Source organism: Lampetra planeri, chromosome 18 (assembly GCF_965212315.1).
Source record: "Lampetra planeri chromosome 18, kcLamPlan1.2.h2, whole genome shotgun sequence".
Classification (NCBI taxonomy): Eukaryota; Metazoa; Chordata; class Hyperoartia; order Petromyzontiformes; family Petromyzontidae; genus Lampetra; species Lampetra planeri.
In genome coordinates, this window is record NC_136124.1 from 1,010,407 (window position 1) to 1,037,335 (window position 26,929).

Here is a 26,929-nt window from a genome sequence, read left to right on the forward strand (position 1 = left end):
GTGCACGTGCTTTCAATGTCGCTGTCGTTTCATTGCATCTCTCGATAGGACAACCACCGTCGCCCGTGACACACATGATCATGCGCCTCTGCGTGTGGTCTTGCCAAACATCTGCCAGCCGAACCCGTTGGTGGGACACGTGTAAGGATGTGGTGTGGCTCCTCATCCTGTCTCGCCTACCAGTCTGCCCTTCGGAGGAACAAAAGGCGATTTTGGTATCGACGCGGGCCCTGAGCCTTTACGCCTACAGAAACTTACAGCCCCGCAATAACAACAATAACAACAACAGCAGCAGTGATAAAAGTAAGGGGCCTTGGGTGGTATTATAATTCTGGTGGGTTGCGTGCGGGCAGCAGACCATCGCGTGAGAGAGTTGAGAATCGGGCGCAGCCAATGTGAGCGCAAACACGCGGTGGCCAGAAAGGTGACAGCCAGATTATGTCCAGCCCATGCCACGCAGATGGGCAACACGATTAATTTTAACGAGAACCAAAAAAAAACCACTGGCACGGCGGGTGGTGTCGCGTAGGGCGGATTTGTGAATTCCAAGATATACTCGGGGAAACGGGACTAAGCATGCGTGTGCACTTTTCTCACGCCATCTCGGCTGTGGCTTGGAGGCAGGGATTTGTTTTGCCCCTTTAAATGACGCTAGTTGGCCTTCGCGTGTTGTAAATAATTAATCCAATTGTGAGCTCGACGTGTAACCGGTTATTATAGCCACGCGTTTACGGATTTAATGTTAATGCAGTTTATTTAGTTCACGTAGTTAAGCTGAACAGCCAATTATGTAATTAAAATTCGCGATTGCGCTGTGACTCATGGTAAGGATTGTTGTTGATGTGGTAATTGAACATGATTTTTATTAACAGAACGATTGCCTTGTTTAACGAGTGCCACGTGTTGAGTAAGTATGAATTCAAAAAAAGTTACATTTTACTGGCTTTGGAGACGAGTACTCTGGAATGCATATTTAAAGCAAATTTTCATCAGAATCTAAATTGAAGGCTTCCGGTTCAAATATAAATCACCACTGAAGTTAAGCGTGGGATAGAATCTAATTTTAGAGCGCAGGGTACATTCGGTAGTACTATAATTGCTGCGCCACCGCTTTAGAATGAAGGTAAACATTGTAAATCCACGGTATTTTTCTTTGCAAAACTCTCAAATGTAAAAGTGCAGCCCTGCAATTTCTCACACGCCACTGACGGTCCCTTGAAGGTAATGGTCTCCTCTTTCACTTTGACCAGACGTCTCGGAAGATGTGGAAGCACCCACACATTACCCCACCACACGATATCTGCTGATTGATGGAAGGCAGGAGGCATTTAAGAAAATTGACGATTATTTCAACTGCAGTGCCAGGGAGACTGTACCGGCGACATCGGGATTGGTTGGGTTCGGTGTGCTAACCATTATACAGCGGCAGCATCCCCTACTTCATATGAAGAATATTGTACTTCATGGATGGACACAACTATGTCCGGAACTAAACGAGTTATAATAAGAAAAGGCGTTTCACCATCATAAAATAATATACTTATTTGGGCATTTTGAGCAAACGTTTTCCAGCCGAATTTTTAGTAGGCAAACCCTGGACCGGTTTTGGCTTTACGAGTCTCGTGAGAATGGTGTAGCCCTCTGACAAACTTTTAGGTTGGCTCATGTTGCAAAGAAGCATCTCCTTCACAAATACCACGGGGCCTGTTCAACACTGCACAAAACACGTTTTGCTGGGCAATGGCAGAATATCCTTTACTGCCTACAATTCAGACTTTTTATGTAGACACAAACGTGTTGGTCATGAACATCTTTGTCACAGCAGATAGGATTCAGATAATATCCGAGCCTCACCGTCAAGCCAGGTTGAATGTGTTCTTGTTGTACGCATTTAACTGAATATGTAAAATTAAAGGAAACTTAACATTGTCCCACACACATTAATGTTTGCCACACGTTTATTACACAACATACCACAAATTATCCAAAACTGGTCTTCACATGGAAACCAAATCTACTGGTGGTAAAAAAATTTACATTACTTTATTAGAAGAAAATATTTACATTTCATAGTGTACATCGTTTTACGTTGAACACAAAAATACAGACTTTTAAAGCCAACCTCAGAATATTAGTCGAGAAATTAGGGTTCATGAGTTACCTTTCCTTCAGCTCGGTTTAGGAAATCAGTGTTTAATGCCTAGATAAGAAATGTAGATATTTTTAGCTACTTTAAAATAAATCTGTTCCCTTGTATAAGTATTTGTAATCCGATTGTCATAATTCAATGTAAAAATTCAACACACCTACAAGAGGGATACGTTTATCCACAAAACTACTATAGACCATCAACAATGTACACTCCCTTCTATGACGCTGAAATCAGGCATGTAATGATGCATCAAATCATATTGATTCCCATTGCTCATAATACATGCATTTATTTGTGCGTGTGTGAGAATCTATGACTTTTGATTCATGTTACTAAACTACCCACAGCCTCCTGTAAACCAGGCAAGGTAGTTAGCATCTCGCCACCAAGGCTACATGACCCCTACAGCCAAAACAACAATAAAACAGTTATGTCATCATATAGTGATGGGGGTGAATCATTACACGCGTGATGGACAGGGTGGCAGTGGAAGAAGTGAACCCTGTAAAGGATTTGAACCCATGACTAATTCCCACAATAACAAAACCACGCATAAATAACATCTGTTTGTGGTTTATTGTAACGCTTAGTTTCGACTTCTAACTTAAAAGCTAATCGTATGGCTTATAACAATGTAAGTTGACGCCAGTACACAAGACAAAGACTCAAGGTTTGTGAAAAACAAGAGTAATGCATAAATTAGCCAGTAAGTTCAGTAGCCAGGAAAAACTTAAAAAGCCATAACCCTTGACATAAGGAAAAGAATGAAAAAAACAAAACAAATCTCAGAAAAAATGAAAATACAAATAATAAGGTGCATTTTTACATTTTCCTGAAAAAAAGCTTAAATCCAGTTTGGTTCATGCTCTGCGAGTCCTTTTATTTTCATGGGGGTGCTTATCTTAGAAATTATAATGGATGTGAAGCACATGGCTGAAAAATGCCATGGCTGGACCAGGAAAAGGAGCTACCCCGAACCTAATCCTTTGAGTCCCCAATTCCATCTGCATTGATGGCAAACATTGCCTCTGATTCTGGCAGGCAAGGAGAGTCGTATATCTTGCATATTCGGGTCTCTCCACGTCCCTTGCGGAAGTACAACCTGCACGCACGGCAAAAGAAGGGACACCCATTCAGCTTTACACAAATTGTGATGCCCAAGTTACTATGTGAATAACAATCGAGCATATTAGAACTCAGCCTGTTCTACATACTGTAATCGTTCAACCAAGTTTTAGGAATTGCAATAGGCTATTCGTTTTTAATATTCAACATGCACAACCACTCTACACTGGCAGAGGCAAAATATCTTTCACCAGATTAAATTTTTAATAGATATCAGAATATTTACCCAAAATAGTTATTTAAACGTTTGATAATAGAGATATTAAGTGGTATTACCACACTGAATATTGTATTTATTTTTACAAGTTACTGTGATTCCACAATCACACTGAGAATTTATTTGCAAAACCAAAGCGTTATAGAAAATGGTATTAACAAGATATGTTCCACTATTGAACACAATTATCGTGGTAATAGGGCAATACAGTTAAAGACACTCGCTCCAAGTCTGCCGTTTTCCTTCTGAAGCTTGCCTGGTGGTAGACGAGTGGGCCATGATGTTTCCCCCGATGGGCTTTTTGGGATCAGCTGTAAACATTGCAGCTCCATCCACCTGAGCCACCACTTGATTGGTAATGACTACTGCCACACCAAACTAAGAGAGACACAATACAATGCATACTTTTGTTATTTCTTCATTTCAGATAAATGGAGAGATCCTCCTGTTTCGGTCTTAAACTAGGAACGAATTATGCTGAAACTAGTAACGAATTGGCATGTTTTGTTTATGTGACAAACCTTACTACACTAAACCCTTGGTTTAGCGGACCCCCATTCAACAGATCTCGGATTTTAAAGACAATCTGCTGAATCTAAGTTTTGTCCGAAGATCAGACAACAACCGACTTTGCCCCGGTAATGGGGAAATCAGTCCGGTCAATATTAGCTTCTTCCCCTTAATGGGTACAGTATTGATTACACTAAACATGTTTTTTGTTATAATAAGTCAAAATAGGAGAAATAAGTGGAAAATCAGTTGTACAATACATTTACAATACATTTACAGTACTTTGATCTTTACAAATATTTTACTGTATTATTAATGTACGGGTATTATTATACTTATTGCCGTGTTGATTTTTTATTTTGAAAGGCATTACAATATTTTATAACTATTATTGAACTATCAGTAAGTAGTTCGCGTGTGGTAGGGTGTCATTTAGTGCGCAAATGTGTAATTTGGCCATTAACGGACAATCGTATTTTACGGACACCACATTCCCCCCTATTTGTGTGTTAAACCGAGGGTTCACTGTAATTGGCTGTGTCGGCGGGTTTAACTACACATTTATATTGACACGATCCAACCCAAAAACCTCTATTATGGATATTGGTTGCGAAAGCCCACGTGTTATACAGTACTAAGATTCTTCAGCAGAGGACATTTCTTGTAAGCAAGTAGAGGTAGGCAACGGAATGGAGTTCGTAATAAGGCATCTAAATAAGCCCTCGGCTACCTCATCTGCAAGACGCAGCAGCATGCGGAGGAAGCGCGCCAAGTGCATCTGCCGAGCGGCCAGCTCCCCGCGGCCCGAGTAGTCAGTGCGGTACAAGGCGGTGGCGCTGTCAACTATAAGCAGGGCATACCTACGGAAATAAAACACATGGTCCTGTCAGTGCCAGACAGTTAGGAACCATATCCATGGGTTTCCCCAGCACCAGTGTAAATATTGACAAAGGGTAGCAGTTATGTAATGATTGACCCACACCAGCAATTATGAATTGTGTCAATTCAATGTCACCATTCAATTGCAGAATTCTTTATTTTGTCTCTCGTATATTTTCATCTTATTTTGTACTGTTTCTTAATACATTCTCATACGTTGGAATTGATGCAAGTATTGAGCATAATTCTTTCTAATCCATCGATGTCTTTACATGTCTACTCACTAAACCGATGCGCAATGGCATAAGAAGAAACTTTACCAAGTTTTAACCCACCTTCAAACTCAAAAACATTATTATAGATCCTGAATAACCACGGCTTAATGTTAAGAGTGCAATAGAAGTTGAATCAGCAACAACGTCATACCTAGACTCGGCCATCATTGCGGATGCCTGGTACAGCAATTGAGTCTGGTGGTCCGAGTTGTACGCTCGTGCGTAGGCCACGTTGTCCAGAACATCGCTCCCAGAGAGACCAAATCTGCGCACACACAATACATTTTCAGTGCATTCATATTAAAAAACTGTCATAATTAGCAAACATTGTTTTTGTAACGCTTGAAATCATCCTTCAGGTGTGGCAAATAACAAATACAATATATACAGTCTACACATGCATGTGTTTGCTCACAATAGAGAATTATCTAAATTATTTCCATTTATTATGTCTATTAGATTGTTTGTGCATGGTGTCATACTGCTGCTTAATCTGCCCAAACTCTTGTTTTACTTTTGGCTAATTTATTACATTTTTATTTTAAGATGTTTTAGGGTAAACACTACGTAACTTTAAATTGCATGTCACCAAATCACTCCAATGTGCCCCATCTCATCAGATCTCGTCAGATCTACAAGGCTTAGTTGGATATTGCATGACTGTGGTCACCACACCTAACTGCTGTTAGAGGGTGCTGCAGGGCTACATCGCGGGCAACAAGGGCAGTGCAGAAATACCCAGTGTTGTATTGTCCTTCCTTCTCTATCGCCAGGTCTATGCTACCCACCTTCACCAACCCGCACTGACCAACAAGGAGTTGTATAGTCAACATCGCCTCCATCACCAGCACGGGGTGTGGGGAGGCACTCATCCACTCGTGGATTAACAAAGTGCTGTCTGTACACTTGCATCATTTCAAATTATTATTCATGATTTTTACGTGTCATCTTTTTCTAAGCACACTCTCTAAAACACCCAGAAATTACCAACCAGTAAAGTGACCACAACGTGAAGTGTGCCATGAATGTATATTTAAACAAAGAAACACATAAGCACGCAAATACGTTTGTGCACATTTTGGCATTGGAATGCAAAGTGGCAAAAATGTGCTTGAAGGAAACCCAAAACATCACTTTGGGGTAAAAAAAGTGCCAATAAAGGGTCCCATGGCGTGAGTGTAAGCAGCAAAAGTTAAATTACACCAACAGAAAAGGAGCCTGCAGCCTGGAGGTGTCGATAATAATGGGGTCAACCCCCACTTGCGCAACGTGCGAGCTCTGGGTACGCACGCAAGTGAAGATAAAAGGAAATTTGTTCTCTTTCCCCTTTCACTGTTTTTATACAACATAACTTTCCTAAGGGTATAATGACGTATAACCCTTTATAATTTCACGTAAAAAATATAAACCATTGTTTATATATTTTCAATGTGCATTTAATGTTGAACAGCACATAACTACCTTAAACTCAATACAATTTATAGATGTTGTGAATTAACTCTTTCACCATTTAAATGTTTTTTTAATCAGCACTTATTTTAAGGTAAGGGTCCAACCCCGCTATTGTTTGCTCACAGCACTGCTGGCAGAAAGGCTTCCCAGAGAGGGAGCTCTATATAGCCCCTCGAGAGGGTATATTTGGCCTACTCTTTCCTGATGGCCAGACATCCTGAAAGAGTATGGATTTCACCCACACTGTACCTCACCGCACACGGCCAACTGTCGTGTAGCCATTTATACTGCTGGCTGGACAGAAGCAGGGGATTTGAAGAAACTGGCACCATTGCTTAAGTTGCCGAGATCGGAAATCCAATTGTGCTAACCATGATGGAAGTTATAAAAATTGCCATCTTGACATTTATTTTATTGTTACTACTACAGATGTTGAAAAATAAAAAGCGCTACACAATGAGATTTTTTCAGTTTCTGTTAAACGGCCGAGGCATCTTTAAAAACAGTGCATCAATCTGCTGAGAAAAAAACTTATGAGGTGCCCAGAGCAGGCTGAAAAACACCATTCTTTACTCTCAATCAGATCACAACAACCAAATTCATCCTCGCTCAGCACCAGACCTTTCAGCGACTGCGAGCAAGCGTTCTGGACGGAATGTGCCTTCTGTGTCCACGTACATGGCCTTTCCCTCTCCACCACCCCGGTCAATTGGAAGCTGTTAAAAGGAAGTCAATGAATGCAGAGAGAGGAAAAAAAAAAATCGTGTGATTAAAATAATTATTTTAATACAAATGTCAGCATATTCAAGCTCATGTTTATTTTTAATAAGCGCCAATAAGCAACATATTTTTCCAAGCCCCTCAAGACGACTACTGTGCTTTGTAGTAAATGCAAATTATGTTACACAAAGAGTTGTAGACAAGTTTAATAACTGGACACATCATACTTCTTGGCAGAAGAAAGTACACATGTAATAAATGTGAACTCAGGCAAGCTTTTGATAAAGGAATGAAATCTATCACAATAAAAAGGCATATACTGCCATAATAATGCACAATAGAGTACTTTGGTAAATAACTAAATATCACAACCCTTGATTAAATCTGGGTGGGCTACAAGTCCAGTCTGTTCATGAGTGTGAGCGAGTTCCAAGCTCCAATTCCCATCTCTGCATCCCCTTAATTACAAAGTTGTGTTAAACGGGAATATTATAAGTACACAATAAAATGTAATTAAGAATGTCCAATGTGATATTTAATGGTCATCGCAAATGGTACACACGTTGTATTAATGATTAAAAGTTTATTAAAGGCACCGATGATAATAATAATGATATAAGACAGCACCTGACAGGTCACGGCCAAGGTGTGGCAGAGCTGCGTCTTTCCTGTGCGAAACTCTCCAAACAGTTCCGTGATAGATCCAGTTTCAATTCCTCCTAATGAATAAACCAAACCGACAACCATAATTACTACAATTCATGAACGGTTAATCAGCCAGTCATACCTTAGACATCAAACAAAGACAGTCACTACAATGTACCCTTTCAGATGCAGTTCTGCGGCCATCTGCAATGCTTCAACTTCCGATATTAGGAAGCCACTGGAGCTATGCACTTTTAAATCTAAATTGAAAACTCATTTCTTTATAACTGCTTTATGTGTTTAGTTTGCTGTCCTTCACCAGCACCTCCGAATAGCACGGTTGTCTACGTACAGTGCGAAAGAAGTTCAACATACATAGAAAACAAAGTGAGATGCTAGTTGTGTGTATGCTGTTGTGCCTTGCCTTGAAGAAGTTTATCCAGCTCTTTGGATCCTGTGCTGATCTGAATGATCTCCGAGCGTCGCTGGTGAAACTCTGTGGCTGTTGTGAATCCCATTGGCACGAGTTTAGCTGCTTCTGCCTGTTACAAAAAGTGGAGAAATAGTTACAGTAGTGAAAGCTCTCAGATGGAAGAGTTAATTGATGAGTTGAAACTGCAACATGAATGCTGATCCCGATTCAAGTTCTGTGCGGTGAAGAGTTACAATTTGTACAAAAAAAACATTGTTTTCGACATTCCAACCTTATGATATTAAAGAAAACAAAACATACTACAATAAAGATATTCACATTTGGCATTATAATAATTCAAATAATCTGCCATAACTCATAACAAAAAAATCTAACTTAATTAAAAACGTTATCTGGCTAAAGCAGAACGTCTGCTAAATTGATTATACAGGAACAAATGTGAGTGCAGAATTTGTCTAAAAGATATTAAGCATAAGACAATTACAATAATGGTAGCCAATTATTTTAACTTTTTGAAGCATTTGGTTGACTTCTTTGGGAGTGCAGGAAGAATTCTAAATTTTACATTTCAAACAAGCCGTGAAACAATGGAAAACAGAGTAGAATGGCCAGTACAAGTCGATGGGGTGGCTAAGGCACAATGAGAATCACAAGAGCCAACAACGGTGAGAACATCATGACCGTAGAAAGTGTTTACACGTGCATTTTACTATGGGTTGGAAATAAGCAATAAGCAAGGCGAAACCTTCTTCACGGTTTATGGAAATGCGATGCAAAAACATTGCATCGTGTAGCTGGAATAATAAGTGTAAGTGGATTTTCTGCAGCCAGGGCAACACAACAACAAACAGCATTACTTTGAAGGTAATGTAATTTAAGAGCTATACAACCGCATTGTGAAGTGATTTTACTTGGCCAAGCACTGTATAATTTAAGTTGAACACGATTTTGCAAACATTATAAAGGCATGTTCCCATACCAGCATTGTTTGCTCCTAGCCAACTACTACGAGGATTTTTGCATTTTATGACAATTTAAAACTCTCGCCAGTGCCTACTTCTAGCCACCAATGCATGTGTTCACTAAATCAGAATTAACATGGGGGTGGATTTACAGGCAAATGCTAAATGTAACCTCATTCGAACCACTCTCAGGTCACATATTTGCACCTTTTCACCTTGGCCTTTGCCGCCAAGTCTCACCGCGTGGTAACAGATCACGTCCACCACAAAAGACAGCATTGTTAAAGTGCGGCGATCGCCCACGATTACCATTCTTGTATAGCTCAATCTCATGGAGCTTTAACAGCACCAGACCAAACAATCCCACCGCGTTGCAAGATAGCAGGAGAACAGAATGTGCTTTAATTCAACATCTGCCTGTAAATGTATTATCATGGACTTAAAAACAATTCAAAATTTCTACATTAAATTCAGAGTATGCAAGCTTAATGTTATGAAACATCTTAAATCATAGGCAAGCAATGAAATTACAAGAACTGTATGAAAATTACTTTTGCTTGCATGTTTACTCGCAATGAAATAAAATTCTCAACAAAATGTAAAAAATGCAGACTAATAAATTCGTCTCTGCGTTCAAACTGCATGGGGTCCGAGATGAAAAGACAAGGATGAAGGCAAGAGTTGTATCCATCCCAGACAAGCTGAAATGAAATCGACTCGGATGACAAGGATGTGTCAAAAGAAAATAGGAATTCGAGATCGGAAGAACGGTTATAGACGTGGCAGCACCAGGGTGTTAACCGAGAGGCTGGCAGTTACCAACTCCTTAAAGCAAAAAGTTGCCAAATTAACCTCACTAAGTTGCTAGATGTTGCCAGATCGACCTCAAGTCGTCAAAATAACACTAGACAATTTACCTAGAATTAAACTTGGTAAACTGTTAAAGGATCCTTAATACATGTAGATGTAGGAGTAATTCCATCTATCTTTGGAATTGCACCTATATCTGCAGGTCCTCATCTCAGAAAGTCGCTCATTTTGTCACGCATTGCTTTGAAAAAAACAAGGAAACTCAAACAATATCTAGTGACCATATTGCAAAGTTTACAATACTGGAGGCAGGCCTTTGAAAATAATTGGTAAGAGGTAGTGAACCAGGACATGAAGGGGCAGTGGAGTGAATGTGGAGACGGCCCAGGAGAGGAATGAGTGAAGAAAAGGAACAGGAAGGCAGACAAAAAATCCTGGACGAATTCAGTTGAAAACCCAAACCATATGCGAAAGATGCACGAGATTGAAGAAATGTAATGAATGACGATTGAAAACAACACTAAATATACTCATGGCTCACAAACTGATAGTAATTTCCTTTCAATCATGTGGGGGTGTTTTTAGCCGACTCTCTGAGTTGCATTATTAGGTTGGATGTCTTTGTATTGACGGGCTGCTGGATGTCCTTCTCGCTCAGTCACCGATGCTGTTGCATACTAAGCAAGTCACCGATACTGCGACATACGAAGCTCGTGCATTGCCATGCTAATCTCTCACAATACAATGGCCACTTCCACAGCCTCAGAGAGACCATCTCTAGCCCCGCCCTCTTACCCTGAGGCTGCACCCATCTCAGGCCTCGACAAGACCTTGTTTCAGTAGCTTTCTCTCTCTCACCTGAAGAAGGTCGCTTGTGTTGCGATCGAAACGTCGTGATCTATTAATTTTCTATCGACGTGACTTTACCGAAAGAACCAAAGAGTATGTGGGGGTGTGATGAATAATGTATTTGAAAACTTTTTAAAAGCAATTGAGACACAGGGCCCTATAAACTTGGGCTGTCCATTTCCTTTTAACTCACCAATATCTTGTCAGCCTTCGCCTCACTGATGCCCTTTATGTTGAGCAGTTCTTTCTTTGGGGCGTATGCCACAGACTCCACAGTATGAAAGCCAGCCTCCTCCAGTTTCTTCACATCGTTGGCACTCACACCACATTGCTGCAAAGGAAAGTCACAAACACTCCCTTTTTGAAATACACACTTATAACAACTATACAATAATGTCAAGTTAAGTTAAACAGATGGTAAATTAGTGGAATTTAAGTATCCATCATTTACAAAACTGTGCTTTGCTGGAGCATGTATAACGTGTTGCAAATTATTTGAAAGTTGGGCAATTAAATTTCAGGAGCTAGTTAAATTACTGATATATCAAATGCACGCATACATAGCACTCAAAGCAATTAGCTAAATGTAGCAACTCAGGGGCTGGTTGTGTATAGCATTGTAAATGATTATTCCCCATATACGGTTTTAAATATAAAAATTGTGGAAAATTCCTCGATGTGTTATATAACCGGACAAAGGTATATTAGTCAATATATATCAACATTCCTGCATGCATTTGACATGTGAAAAGCGTAATCAATTATATATTACTAGCGGGAAGTACCCGGCATTGCCCGGGGGAAAAATATATTTCCAAACTTCTCTTTAAAACATAACATATACATACACAAGTAATAAGCCATTGTGAAAACCCCGCATTCCGTTTGTCTGTCCATTTGTCCATCAACAAAATTATAAGAGGCTTGAAGAAGTCCTGAATCAAAAAGTAATAGAAAGTGGTGGGTAAATAGTTGATCTAAAAGGTTTCCGAAAATTGTCCGTGTACTTTTTTGATATGTAAATCCCACAGTTTGTCAGTTAAAAACGTCGCAAGGTACCTGCGCAGACATACACACAGACAGACAAAAATGACTTATATAGGTAAGATGGCTGAAGATTAAATCAGTCAAAGTGTTGAATGTAATATTCTTAAAGGCGTTACCTCAAGTCTTGAAGCAGGTTGAGGCCCAAAAGACTCCTCCTCAACTTCAGTCACTTCATGTTGAATTTGCATGGCCATTTCTGACCTGCGCAACAAAAACATATACAATTCAGATCTATATAACATCTAAATGATACCGTATATCTAGATGGTGTAACAAAATGCGGGCTTATTTATTGTTTGGAGAGCGCAGTCAATCATAGGCAGAGGGAAAAAAATGTACGCCTTGAGCCGGAATGAGAAAGGGAATGGAGTCCACAGCACAGATGGCTGGGGGGAGTTCCAGACTGTGAAGGCAGCAGAAGAGGATTACAATCCAAGACAAACTGCTTGTGTACAATTGTCAAATAAGAGCTATTTGTTGTTTAGGTTGCATATTCACTCAATCTCCTTTTAAGATGGGATGTGTTTTTCCCCATATGATGTGGATAAAATGTGAAATTAAACAAAACAGTAACATTGAGGGGTATCTAATTTATCACATTAACATCACTAGCCCCGACCCCTTCTTTATAACCCTTGAGCTACACCCATTTCAAACCTTTTAAAACAGTCTGCCTCAGCAGCCGACCATGCTTTCCCACCTGATGATGGACGCTTGTGTTACGCCCGAAACGTCATACTATATTTTATACCTACGTGACTTTACCAAAAGAACCAAAGAGTATTGAGGGGTTATTGTATACGTTGTTAATGTTATGTATTGCTGTGCTTTAAAGTAGGATCTACTTGTGATGAATCCACTACAATGTAATGTTACATAATTAACATATCAATAATTTAATGTGGAATAATTGATCGACAACCACAGTACACATCTGTACAGTAATGCCACGTACAGTTACAAAATTGAGACCAGGATTTTGAGTTGGTGGACCACATCAAGATCAGCATGTGCTTCAGACCCAGAATCTACTACGCTCTTTTGCACGGATGTCCAGAAGGGGGCGGGTGAGAAAGTTAAAATTAACAATACAAAAAGCAATAGGAGTTCAAAGTATAGGAAAGGTCAGCTTGGGCAAGAAAGCAAAACAGAAAAAACAGTCCCGGACCACACCAAGACAACACACAGTCGCTCAATAAAATTCCACTATTAAAATGTAATTATTGATACACGGGTACGGATTAAAGTTACCCTTGGCCAGCATATATAACCCAATATATATAGCCTCTTGTTGAGGCAGCTCTCTCGCTGTGTGCTTCCTGGTTCAGCAGTTCTACTGCTGGATCTGTTCCACCTGATGACGTTCGCTTGTGTTGCGATCGAAACGTCGTGATATATTGTTTTCTACCTACGTGACTTTACCGAAAGAACCAAAGAGTATGGATTCCTGCAGTCACGAAAGCTTCAAATCAAGACCCAGCACGAATCTTCTGCTTCAGGAAGACCCGCCAGCTGTGCCGAGGTGCCAAGGAACGGCATCACAGCACGTGTTTCATACCTGTAGGTATTGTTAAGTGACCTCCTCGTATCTCGCCAGGTCAAACAAGTACAGCAATGCAATCTGGACTCAATCTCTTCGGAGCTTTGGGTGTTATATCCTCGTGTAAGTGTATTCTTATGAACGGAATTGTCCAAACAATTCCATACAGAACCCTCCTGAATAAGATCATCCGAGACTCCCGCGAGTATTTCCGAGACGAATTATAAATAAAGTTGTAATAAATAAAGTGGTAATAAAAACAAGGTGGTCATTACCACCTTATTTTAATTACCACCTTATTTTAATGGAAACCCCCATTCGGCTGTGGCTACATTGGCGACGAACATGTTGAAAGGGCATTAACATCATTCAACTCACACTAGTAGTTTGACGATATAAAGTGAAACGGATCAAAGGAGCAACGGGAGGGCACCGTGACCCGCCAGTGGTTCCACATTCCACAGATAATCAATTCGACAGCAACTCACAACAAAAGCCCTACACACACACACACTGCGTACTTTCAATTAAAGCACGTTACGATAATTAGTCGTGAGGTAATTTCGTTGATTTCAACTTTAGACGAAAGCCCGATGCCGCAGGCCGAAAGTGCGAACCACAGAGTAGCATTCCATGTGCGATCAGCTCATGCCGGAATGTCACAATGCACCTGGACAGATGTTAGCGACAGCCGCTCACGTTCGTGAGTAATAAACTTGCCCGGGATTCGTCTTGTCCGCGTTGTTGTGCTCCGCCGCATACGAACTCGGAACAAACAGCGGTGTTTAAGAAGCGCGCCAAAACTACACCGAATCGATTCTATAACTATCGCATCTTCAATTCGATTCATGTTTTGTTATTACGATGAACGTAGAATCGAGAACCTTGAGTCTGCTGTTTGTTGAATCGATTCCCTCGCGCGCGAATCGATTTTATTAGTCGATGTACACGAATCGTTAGAAGCGCGATTCGGTTATGCAGAATGATGAGATTGTATTGGCAATGAGTCACATTAATGATGAACGTGGCTTAAACAATCTTTTACCTAAATCACTATTAGTCAGTAATCATCCCTCATCACACGTGTATTCCAGTTGTCCCTTCGGAATCTCCCATTGTTAAGTGAACTTGTACAGTTTTGCTGTCTTCCGTCTAACTTTGCAGCCTTCTGTATGTAAATATTTTTCAAACATTTCCTTAAATTCATAACCATTGGATGTTGTTGACGGTTAGCAAAACCTGAGGTGGCTACTCTTAATGTAATTACACGATTTCATCAAATACCGCAAAGCAACACTCCATACACGTTTGGAAAATTAGATTTGAGAAACAATGGCATGTATCTTGACACACATCACTTTAAATCGATGCATCGTGACGTCTAATTGCATTTTACAAGCATCGAAGTGTACTTTAAGATTGCATAAACTGCAGTCAAACACGTCGTGCTTGTGTCTATTTAAAATCAAACCCACGCAGCATGTACACATTGCATCAGGTTTATTGAGATTAGAACACTGCAAATGCATTACAGCATTGGTGTCCCTTGCATACCATATACATTGATAACAATATCCTGTGTACCGAGTCACCAGATTGTGTTCCCCTTACGCAAAGATGATGCACTGCAAGTGGACACACGATAATGAACTTGATTACTTAAATGTCGGTGCTTAAACGCGTGCCCGAATATTACACCTGGTACAGCATTAGAAATATTTAAAGTAATACGGGAAAATGCGATTAGAGCTTTGGAGTTGAGAGGTGTAACTTTATTGTGAAATTCCTCGTATACTTTCATTTTGACTCGCACCATACCAAGCGTAAAGCGAGGCCACAGCGCCACCTTGTATTTAGAGTGAGATATCAGGTGTGATTTATATTAATGGGATATTTCAAACCTTAAAAAAATAGGTAAGTCCTACGTGATGTTTAAATGATCGTCCACTAACATGTGACTCACACCAATCAAATACATACACATAACCGAGAAACTTCACATTAGTTTTGACTAGCAGTTCAAAATGTATGAACCAACTTGTAGGTGCGTTTAGATTCTACATACTTCTTAAGATAAATACGTTCCCAATTTTCACTTGAAAATCAAGCTGATACATTTCTGATTAAATCAATTTCAGATATATCTGAAAAGTGCCATGACAGGAAGTAACTGCACTTCATTGTGGTCACTTACACGATTTTCTCACTAAAAGTGCTGTCGCATGATGTCATTTTGACGTGGCGTAAATTTCACTTAAATTATAAAATATGTTCACATTTAAATTTTCATGAAAATTCCCCAACAATCTGGAAGCACTTCTAAAAAAATGGTATTTGAAAAAATTAAATGAAAAACTCATCTATAATCCATTTCTCACTGCAAGTATTTTTTTCACTCAGTGAAGATTATCTAGTCGGGGGTGGTGCTTGTCCTGCTAACAACCCTGAGACAGTGATGAAAATTCCACATTTCTAAGGCTGGTCAGTCGACCCAGAGAGAAAACCACAAAGCTATCACAAAGTGGTACCGCATGATCAACTCGGAGGCACAGAGGACTGAATCAACTCCCAATTTAGATGTTGAGTTGCAATCTTCCGAATACATGCTGTCAGCAGATTTCCGCCAGGCTGCCAGGTTTACTCTCGGTCGTAGGATATGTTTGGTCATGCAAGAATTAACTTGAACATGGCAGAAATGCTTTTTTTAATTAAATAAATGTTCGAAATGCAGATGATTTCAATTGCTTTTTATCATTAATATTCTGAACTAAGTTTAGTTTTTCTTATCTGGAAAGCAAAACGATTCTTTAAAAAAACTTGCCCAGTATAAGATTCGTTACAAAACTTTTGAAACTTTTCACGAATACAATTATTGCAGAAAGTTGTCAGATTTGTGCTTCAGAGTATGGTGACATACACAATTATACATGTGACAGGACAAGTGTATTTAATTCAAAACTATTATTATGCATTTAACAAAACATTTTGACACCAAACAACTGACTAGTCATTAAGTCCTAAATCAACACTATGGAGCTTTCCAACCCAATCAAGTTGTAGTACAGCCTGGACGAACTGCTAAATGACATTCATATTGGTCGAAATATTGTAATTTTGATGTTGCGTATTGATTGCGTAACAAATCTGGAGTTGACGTCATCTGTGGAGTGTTTTTTATGAGGCATTTTCCCCATGACACAAAACACTTCCATACAAGAGTTATGTTAACATGCTCTCGTGTGGTATTACACATTCTGTCAGAATTCACATTATAAATGTCCGATGAAATGGCATAGTTTTCCATTCGAAGACACAGATTTGTATATAACGCCACATCATGTGGGTCTTGATGTTGTTTTGGCTCTTGGAGACTTCATTCACTTGAACATGGCGTTGTAGGCACGGCCGATGATGAGGCGTCTGACCTCGCTGGTCCCTGCTCCGATCTCGTAGAGCTTGGAATCCCGCAGAAAACGGGCCATTGGGTAGTCATTGATGTAACCGTTTCCACCTAAGTGAGAATGACAAATCAGTAATGATTCATTGATAAGCAGTGCTTCGTCAGGAATGCAGGAATAACCAACTGTAAAATATTGAAGTCGACAATCCAGCATGAAATAGATTTTTTAATGATGTACCATGCAGCAATAAAGAAAATATATAGCAAATTATTTTATTTCCTAGGGTTGCGATATTGTGCACTTGTGCAAAGAGGTACAATAACAAAAAGGAAACATTTTATGAGACTGGGTTAGATCGCGTAAATATATAAATGTGTCGTTAAAACCCGCCACCACACGACACAGCAAGGTTTGTCACGAAAACAGAACGTGCCAATTCGTCTCTAGTAAAGCACACCGGTTGTGTGTTGGAGAGCCAAGCCACAACATTTACAAACTGCAAATGCAATTTTTTACTGACCGAGTACGACGTTTCGCCAGGTGTGGCGAAACGTCGTACTCAGTTGGTAAATGTTGTGGCTTGGCTCTCTCCAACACACATTGGCACGGTCTGTTTACGTGACAACCCTTACTAATTGGCTGTCGGGTGGCGGCGAGTTTTAACGACACATTTATATATTTACGCGATCTAACCCAAAAACCTCTATTATGGATTTTATGAGACTGTTGAATATAAGAGCGAATCCCAATACTTACCAAGGCACTGGATTCCATCAAGAGCCACTTGAGTAGCATTTTCAGCAGCATAGAGAATCACTCCTGCGCAGTCCTGTTTTTAAAAGCATGCATTTCACATAATCAAATGCTGAAAATGTAGTTAACAACTGCCGTACAACATACCAATAGATTATACAAACTATAACATGAACAATGGGATACTATCCTGCAACACAATGATAAAATGACTTATTCGTTTAGTGCAGTGGTTCTCGACTTTCCTAAATTCACGATCCACCATCAACACTTAAAAATATATTGCCAATCCCCCATACAGTTAAAAATTGCATTTGCATTAGAACAACCCAGGACACTTTACAATACAAACTTTGACAACTTAAAAAAACCATTGTACAATTAATCCATCTCAGGATAAGCTAATGCAAGCAAATATTTGTAATACTAAAATGTAAGAATTCTATTGTTGCTGCATTCCTGAAAAGACTTGAACAGTTCCAAAAGCATAAATTATTTCTAGGAACCACCAAAGGTTGAGGATGCACCGATGTCTAGCAGCAGATCTCTGGCTTCGATCTTTCGCAAATCTTCTTGACAACCCTAAACCACATCCTCACAAACCATGGCAGATGCAGTTACTTGATCCACAAATGTAGAATTAAAAACTCTCCAGTCTGCAACTGTGGTCACCCAGAACAGACCATGGAACATCTAACGACTCAATGCCCGATTAAGAAATTCGCAAGCATCACAGCAATACACTCCACTACTTCTGACCCAATAATCTGGTTCAACCACCTCAATGTAAGAATGATATTTGTTGCTCGACATCAGGCATGTGAAGAAGTGCTCTGGATATAAAAGCATTGGAGCAAAGGGGCAGGGGGTGTGTCGTGGACTCGCCATGCTGCTGGAGTGCTTTCGGTCACAGGCACGGGCCACGTTGTACACGTACGACCGGCATGCTGCCAGCCTGGTGTGCATATCTGCCATCTTGCCCTGCATAAGCTGGGTAGAGGGCAAGGGAGAAAGGTAGGCCGTGGGTGTGTATATAGTTCATAGAAGCACTTGCCACTCAACAATTAACCTACTATATTGTTACTGGCAGGAAGACAGGAAGCCTGCAATGCCACACATCTCTTCCTCTTCACAATGATGCTTTTCAGCTCAGTGTCTTCCTCTTCTTGAAATATATCCGTGCATTAGAAGCGACATAATTACATATTCTGTTACATTTTGTTTTTTAATTAGTTTTCGACCAACTGCAGCTTTTTTACATAATCTGAACTGTCGATTGTTCCCTAACTTAACCATTGTCAGTTTAACAAATAGGCTTCGGCGACCAATATCATCCATAATCGAGGATTTTTGGGTTAGATCGCGTAAATATATAAATGTGTCGTTAAACCCGCCATCACCCGACACAGCCAACTAGTAAGGGTTGTCACGTAAACAGAACACGCGGTGTAGATGTGGCGACCAACTGCAGATTTGTGGAGAAGTCCACCTGTTTTGTTCCTTATATAGAGATGTAGATGTGGTGACCACACTTCTTAAATCACATTCACATCATGTAGGCACTGACGATAAACAGCGAGTCATACAATATCGAAAAAAAGAGTACCTGAAAAGTGCCGATCTTCCGATTGAAAGCTTCCCTGACATGCAGGTATGGGATGGCATTGTCCATCACTGCCTGCATTATGCTGTGGAATAATCACAAACAATAACAAGAAAAACTGTAATGACATAACGTATATGACATAAGTACAAATGTACTTATTTCAAGTCCTTGACCAGATTTTAAGTACTGCTTAGATTAAAGGTGAGCGTTACCCCAGTGGCCCTGCTGCAAGAATGAGTCTCTCAAAGTCCAGTCCGCTCATCAGCACATACACACCCTTGTTCAGGCTGCCCAGCATATTCTTTTCTGCAAGTGGCAAGAACACAATGCAATATGCAAATATAATAAAAGCAATAATGAATAATAATCACTTGTATACCCAGGAAGCCACATCGAGTGATAGGACTATTTTCAGGAGGGTTCGGCATTGTAGGTGTTAATATTAATACGTTCTCAGCCAAGTAAAGGAGTGTGTATGCACCAGGGAAATAGTACAACCACTCCACGTGATAATACAAAATAACAGTTTAAAAGCACATTTCAGTTGGGTATATACTTACACAAGATTACCTCAACATGTTATTCTATCAGCTAGTGTGGGTGTGTGTGTTCACAACATGTTCTGACGTGAGTTTCCTAACAGCGACACCGACCTATTGGTGGAATAAGTATATTAGATATTTCAGAATGTTGTCCTGGTGAGAGTCTGCAAGTATTTTTAGCAGGCATTTCAAAAAATTCCTGGCGAGCCATCTTATATTGAAAAATCAATAACAAGCAAAATTTACTGATAAAAACACTATTTTTTTATAACTTATAGGATCTGTCCAAAAATGCTGCTTTGATCTAAGAGAAATTAATAATAATAAAAGCATTTCAAAATATATACAAATCCATACCTGGCACCTTGCAGTCCTCAAAGATGAGCTCCGAGGTGCTGGAACCCCTCATGCCCATCTTGTCCAGTTTTTGTGCCGTGCTGAACCCTGGCATGTCCTACAAAGCAAAAATCCACAAACACCATCATCATTATCATCATCAAAACATTAAAGCAAAAATGTCTCAAACCTCTAGTTCTTTTCACTTGTATATGTGTACACACATTTTAGAACTGGTTGATGAACAAAGCATAAAAGGTTAAATTACGTTGAAATCGGTTTCCCGTCTCTTCACTACATACTCATGATGCAGGACCTTTCACCGCAATGCACAATGTTCTGTACTTGTGTTGCATTTTCGAGAGGAAGTTTTGAAGTGGTGAGCCAGCATATGCAGTAATGTGGACAGGATGTAGAGATGGCCCCAGACAGGAATTAGTGAAGAAAATCAGACCCCACGAGTGGGAAAACTGCCAGGAAGAATATTAACCTTCTCGACGATGAATGCCGTGATTCCGTGTGATTCTGGTTTCACTTTCAGATCCGTCTTGGCGTACACGATGAGCACATCGGCATCCGGCCCGTTGGTGATCCAGAACTTGTTTCCATTGAGCACGTAGCTGTCACCTTTCTTGTCAGCGCGCAGCTTCATGGCGACCACGTCCGAACCTGCGTTGGGCTCGCTCATTGCCAGCGCGCCGATATGCTCCCCGCTGATCAGCTGCAATCCGACGGGAGGTTGTAAGCACCGTTATTGATCAACGTAACTCGCAACAAACGTTTTGAGAGGCTTATGGGCAACTCTCCATCGCAGGAATTGAGAATTTCTACTTGTGGTTCAGGATCACTAATGGAGAAAAGCACTGCTCAACACTAACTTGACCTTTATATTTTTGGATGGCTAGACTGCCAGGAATGAGTGCACATGTGTTTTTATTGTTTCATATTGATACAAATATAGCCTGGAAATTGGCGGTGGCAGGGCTTTTGTGAAAGAAAATAATTTAAATACAACTTTGGTGATGCATTTACATGCATCACAGCTTTTGGTAAAACATTTTTTTACATCCGAGCCATGATTTTGAATATAATATCTGAACGTTTGGAATGAACCACCTGGGTTGTTTTTGAATGGTTAGCAGGTTAAAATAGCACGAACGTTAAAGAATGTTTATTTTAACCTCTGGACACCTTTGATTACAGGAGCATGGAATGATGTATCAATTAATAAATTATAATACATTCTTACTCAAACAAATCTTGCTTTAACTCATGCGTGCAAGACTTGAATATTAACAAATTCCGGAAATCGAACACCAATGTAGATTTAAGCAAAATTAACAAATAAGACTGATAAAACAAGACAAAACACACGAGAGAAACAGTACAAATGAGACATAGAAAACGAGAAAAAATACTTTTTAACTGATTTGAGGTATGTCACAGCATTTTCTGGCTTATATAGAACAACAATCTAACATCCCTCGAATAAAGTTGAAAATGTGTATGTTTATTCAAAGGCACCTCCGAGTGGGCGGTCCTTTGTTGAAAGGAGTAGTATACATGTCACTGCCCTATTACTGTTTAACACGTAGGCTTTCGCGACCAATATTATCCGTAATAGGTGTTTTTTGGGTTAGATCGCGTAAATATATGACACATTTATATATTTACGCGAAATAACCCAAAAAAAACCCCTCTATTAAGCTTTATTACTATTTAACATTTAGAGTTACTGCTATGCAGCGGTCCGGGTGTGTTAGTGTGCTGCAGCACCTTGGGAAGGTACTTTTTCTTCTGCTGCTCATTGCCATTGCGCACGAGCTGGTTGATGCACAGATTGGAGTGCGCCCCGTAGCTGAGCCCGACAGCGGCTGAGGCTCTGGAGATCTCCTCCATGCAGATCACGTGGTCCAGGTACCCACCGCCTGTGCCTCCATCCTCCACTGGGTGGAGGAAGGACACAGGGAAAATACAGAATATTGAAATGAGAGTGGAACTTTTATTTGTAACTATCAATGAATGGGTGAGTCCTTTTATCACTGGCGAAGATCCACGGTAACAAACATTAGAAGTTCAGCCTTGAAATTGCTTGCTCATGTAATTAGGGTCAGAAATGCCTCTGCTATAGAGAGCCCCTCTAGAGTGCAATTCGCCTACTCTTCCACGCTGGCCAGACGTATTGTAAGTGATGGGAGAATGCCCACAGTCCTTCCCAAATGCAACCTGACAATCAACTAATTGTGGTGCACCCATTTCTACTGCCGAGGTGACAGCAGCGGGGATTTAAGAATCCCACCCAATGTTTCAACTTTCAAACCCGGAGTTCGAACCGGTGGCCTCTGGATTGTCCAGTGTGCTAACCATTACACTATGGCAGCATTCCAGATCCATAAAACCGTAAGTCTTTGATGTCACAAAAACATATTTTTCAAAATAACTCTTAAAACGAGTGCGGGGGGGGGGGTAATGGAGGTACAGTAGTATGCATACTAGGCTACGATTCTGGTGACCGGAGTTCAATTCCTGGCCATAAATAACACCAGTCGCAAATGACATCCAAATTGGTACAGGACCAGCTATCTTTACCAATCTGCACTGACCAGCATAGTGAAGTATGATGAAATAACCCCCCAGAGAGGGCTTGGAAATAACTTTATCCAGCAATGGAATGACAATAGCTATACACATTTTTTTTACCAAAAACAAACCTAGTGTTGAGTTGACGATATTGACCAATATTGAAAAACAATTGCAAATAGATGGAAAAAAGTCCAGTGAAGTTATTGTAAATTAGTTCACTGAAAAACTTAGAAACATGACTTTGGACAGTTAAAATTGTATATTTTATCGGTATAATGTTGAATTTTAGACAATGCTTAACATGCTTTTTTAAATGTTAACTTGTGCAGAATTCTGTGTTTAATTGTTAATTAACTTTGTCACATGTAAGTAAAAGCTAATGGTGCTAAAGCACTTAAAATGGTTGAGCTGCTTTTGCAAGGCTGTGTTCAAATGTTACGAGGAGGCCACTTCAGGGCACATATGCATTATTAATGATGAATGTAGAAGCAAAGGGTACGAGTACAAAGTGCATCGGATAAGCTTGAACTTAACAAAACAACTCTTACAGAACATGAAGAATAGTAAATTCATGTTTAAAATGAGCACATATTAAATAAAACAATTTCGCTGACTGTGTTGTGACATGGATGAAGAACGACACACAGTAGTTACTTTAAAAGCAAGTCGATGACTTTGTTAGAGCACATTATCTGACAACTGATATTGCACTGAAAATCCACAGCCCACAACAATGACTCAGCCAAAAGTACAGAAATTACGCGGTTACCTGGTGCTGTGATGCCTAACACTCCCAGATGGCCAAGCTTCTTCCAAAATTCCTGAAAATTACAAATGTGTACAATTATGTTTTACTTTACCCTTCACCATGTTCACATTATACAACATCTCAAAGGGCCGTGTTCCCACGGCCACAGGAAAGCAAGCTGTTGTTCACAAGGACAGGTGGGGCTCAGCACAGATTCCTACAGCCAACACCAACTGCTGGCTCGTGTTTAATCACGTGAATACTTTTCGTAAAGGGGAGCTGCATGCTTTCTTCTGAGCATCTCCTAGGTAAACTCCAGGGTTGGTGTTTATATTATGATAAAAAGGTGTAAAATTACAAAGACAATTTTATCTTAAAATTGTGTAAACATAACCTAAGCGTACGTGTTTATTGTTAAACTGTTTTGTAAAAAAATATTACCATTTATAACATATTCTTGGTTCTTTCGGTAAAATCACGTAGAAGGGAAACAATAAAATAATAAAAATAAAAAACATGTAAGAAGGGAGAAGGCCAAGATGGACAGAGCGAGAAGGGTCCAGTCCCAATGGAGCAGCTCTGCGAGTGATGGGTAACGAGCCATGCTGGGACAAGATTGGAATGGCCCAGCATTGCTCGGGCCTGCTTCCTCATGGGCATGAGAACTCAGCACCGATTACTTTGCATCAAGTAACAATGCACCCATTGAGATATCAGTCGTATTTTTCTTCATATGAAATGTTAACGTCTTTACAAAACGTGTGAATTAGAAATTACTTCAGGAACTTATTTAATTAGCTATTCGCAATTAAAACTTACCTGGGTTAGTGCCAAGGTTAATGGGGTTTATAATAGGGTTACATTGGATTACATTAAGGCTTTAGAGGCAAAGCCATTTGATTATAATATTTTAATAAGGTAAATGATAGCGAGGAGAAATGTATTATTATGTGACTTTGTGCTTCTTACCCGAATCTGCTTAAACTCATTTGTTCGGTCAATCTCTTGTGCTATGGGCATCAGGTGTTCCTGACAGAACTTGTACATAGTTTGTCTCAGCTGTAACAGAGCACAATAAACAAACATTAACAGTGAATACGGTTCTAGAGATAAATAACCAATTCGAGAATGCGGTTGTGACGAAGCTGTATTTGTCTATGGGTAGTGGTGTTGAATGAGAATATCATCTTAATAATGGGATTATATATTTCTGAAAGGCAAGGGGCCGTCCATAAATGACGTCATGCACCTAGGGGAGGGGGGGGGGGTTGAGAAATGTGATGTTACATCAAAATGCGCAACTTTAAATAAATATAACACGTTTTACTTAATTAAATAGACTTTTTAATAAATGTTTTCTCCTACAACATCAGAGTGCAGCGCCACATTAAATACGCACTACAATGACAATAGTTATTTAAAGTTTGTGCATTTCTCAAACCCCGTCGTCACACATCGTCACAAATGTCTGACCCCCCCCCCCCCCCTAGGTGCGTGACGTCATTTATGGACGGCCTCTTCTACGCACGAGGCAAAAGGTCAATTAAGGTTGGCCTCTGCACCGTGGCCACGCCACGCGGGCCCACGAGGAGGCGGCGTGCCACGTGTGTCCCCATCATCATCTCCGTCATCATCTCCGTCATCATCTCCGTCATCATCTCCGTCATCATCATCGTCATCATCATCGTCGTCGTCATCATCATCGTCATCATCATCATCTCCATCATCATCATCCCGTCATCATCGTCGTCTCCATCCACGGCCGCGTGCGATGTCGACGCGTCAGCGAGCGCCGACCAATCCCTGGGCTGGGTCGCACACCCACCCACTTCGCACTAATGTCAGTAATTAAACACACAGTACTTACTGTATGCTAAACGTGTAACCTTTACGTAATGTTTTGCCAATCGTTAAAACATACGTGTCAAACGGCCGTGGGTTATATCGGTGAAAATGTAACATTTGTAGGGTCAAACGAAGCGACAAATGCCATAGAAACCGGCCCAAACTAAAATCCAGTGCAGGTGCACAACACAAGACCCACAGGATGAACTTTCATGGTCTGCTCTTAGTTCAGAATTGCATCGGTGTAGCAGCGTATTATTTCGAGTGTTATAACACTACAGTTATAACGTAACTAGTATAACTGTAGTGTTATAACACTATAATTATACTAGTTACACAATGGTTATAATGGTTCAGTGCTTGTTTTCTCCTGGTTCTTCCTGATACCAAATTCGCAAAGCAGATACAATTGCTATTGCTATCCATGGTGAGGCCGTGATGGTGATTGGTGAAGGCGTGATGGTGAGGGAGTGATGGTGGTGATGGTGAGAGAGTGATGGTGGTGATTGGTGATGGTGAGGGAGTGATGATGGTGAGGGAGTGATGATGGTGAGGGAGTGATGATGGTGATGGAGTGATGATGGTGAGAGAGTAGTGATGGCGAGGGAGTGATGGCGAGGGAGTGATGGTGAGGGAGTGGTGAGGGAGTGATGATGGTGATTGGTGAGGGAGTGATGGTGAGGGAGTGATGGTGAGGGAGTGATGGTGAGGGAGTGATGGTGAGGGAGTGATGGTGAGGGAGTGATGGTGAGGGAGTGATGGTGAGGGAGTGATGGTGAGGGAGTGATGATGGTGATTGGTGAGGGAGTGATGGTGAGGGAGTGATGTGAGGGAGTGATGGTGAGAGAGTGATGATGGTGAGGGAGTGATGATGGTGAGGGAGTGATGATGGTGAGGGAGTGATGATGGTGATTGGTGAGGGAGTAATGATGGTGAGGGAGTGATGATGGTGATTGGTGAGGGAGTAATGATGGTGAGGGAGTGATGATGGTGATTGGTGAGGGAGTAATGATGGTGAGGGAGTGATGGTGAGGGAGTGATGATGGTGAGGGAGTATTGATGGTGATGGTGAGAGAGTAATGATGGTGATTGTTGAGGGAGTATTGAATGGTGATGGCGAGCCCCCCCGCCCCGTGCCTGGATCTGCTCCTCGCTCAGCCCGCTGACGACGTCGTCCACAGGCACCGCGGAGCTGCAGAGCCGCCTCGGCCCCGCCGGCCCCAGCGCCACCAGGCGGCTCAGGGCCGCCCTCCTCAGCAGCGCGGCGAGAGCCATGGGGGGGGGGGCCAACGCGACGGACAGAAGCTCGTGAAGGACACCGACACGACACGAAGCCCGCAAAGCCACCGCAGTCGTCGCCTCGAGCCGCACAGCGCTTCTTCGATATCGGCCCCTCACCACACAATCCCAGCAGCGACCCCTGTTAAGATTTCCCAGCTCGCATAGGCAAAGCAAAAGGGGGCGGTGGGGAGGGGCCGGCGTCTCCCCGCGCCTGATTG

The 26,929-nt window shown here is 40.9% G+C and overlaps 2 protein-coding genes across 4 annotated transcripts; both read right to left on the reverse strand.

The window, feature by feature from the left end:
• Positions 1 to 1,940: 1,940 nt before the first annotated feature.
• On the reverse strand, positions 1,941 to 14,439 carry RAD51 (RAD51 recombinase). 3 transcript variants are annotated; one of them, XM_078602218.1, is made up of 10 exons: positions 14,337 to 14,439; positions 12,193 to 12,277; positions 11,223 to 11,360; positions 8,400 to 8,517; positions 7,958 to 8,049; positions 7,232 to 7,326; positions 5,310 to 5,423; positions 4,735 to 4,864; positions 3,751 to 3,872; positions 1,941 to 3,254 (listed from the first exon to the last, which is right to left on the reverse strand). In XM_078602218.1, the coding sequence occupies exons 2-10, from the start codon at positions 12,268 to 12,270 to the stop codon at positions 3,131 to 3,133; spliced, it is 1,011 nt and encodes a 336-aa protein (XP_078458344.1). In that variant the 5' UTR covers positions 12,271 to 12,277; positions 14,337 to 14,439; the 3' UTR covers positions 1,941 to 3,130. The 3 variants fall into 3 exon arrangements, with proteins under 3 accessions (XP_078458344.1, XP_078458343.1, XP_078458345.1); XM_078602217.1 differs by having other exon boundaries at positions 14,287 to 14,431; XM_078602219.1 differs by lacking the exon at positions 14,337 to 14,439 and adding an exon at positions 13,995 to 14,129.
• Positions 14,440 to 15,099: 660 nt separating this feature from the next.
• IVD (isovaleryl-CoA dehydrogenase) lies at positions 15,100 to 26,847 on the reverse strand. Its single transcript, XM_078602220.1, has 11 exons — positions 26,568 to 26,847; positions 24,555 to 24,644; positions 23,607 to 23,658; positions 22,031 to 22,200; positions 20,745 to 20,975; positions 20,276 to 20,372; positions 19,589 to 19,682; positions 19,377 to 19,458; positions 18,656 to 18,760; positions 17,774 to 17,846; positions 15,100 to 17,127 (listed from the first exon to the last, which is right to left on the reverse strand). Exons 1-11 carry the CDS (start codon positions 26,703 to 26,705, stop codon positions 16,994 to 16,996), a joined length of 1,266 nt encoding a protein of 421 aa, XP_078458346.1. The 5' UTR covers positions 26,706 to 26,847; the 3' UTR covers positions 15,100 to 16,993.
• Positions 26,848 to 26,929: the final 82 nt, after the last annotated feature.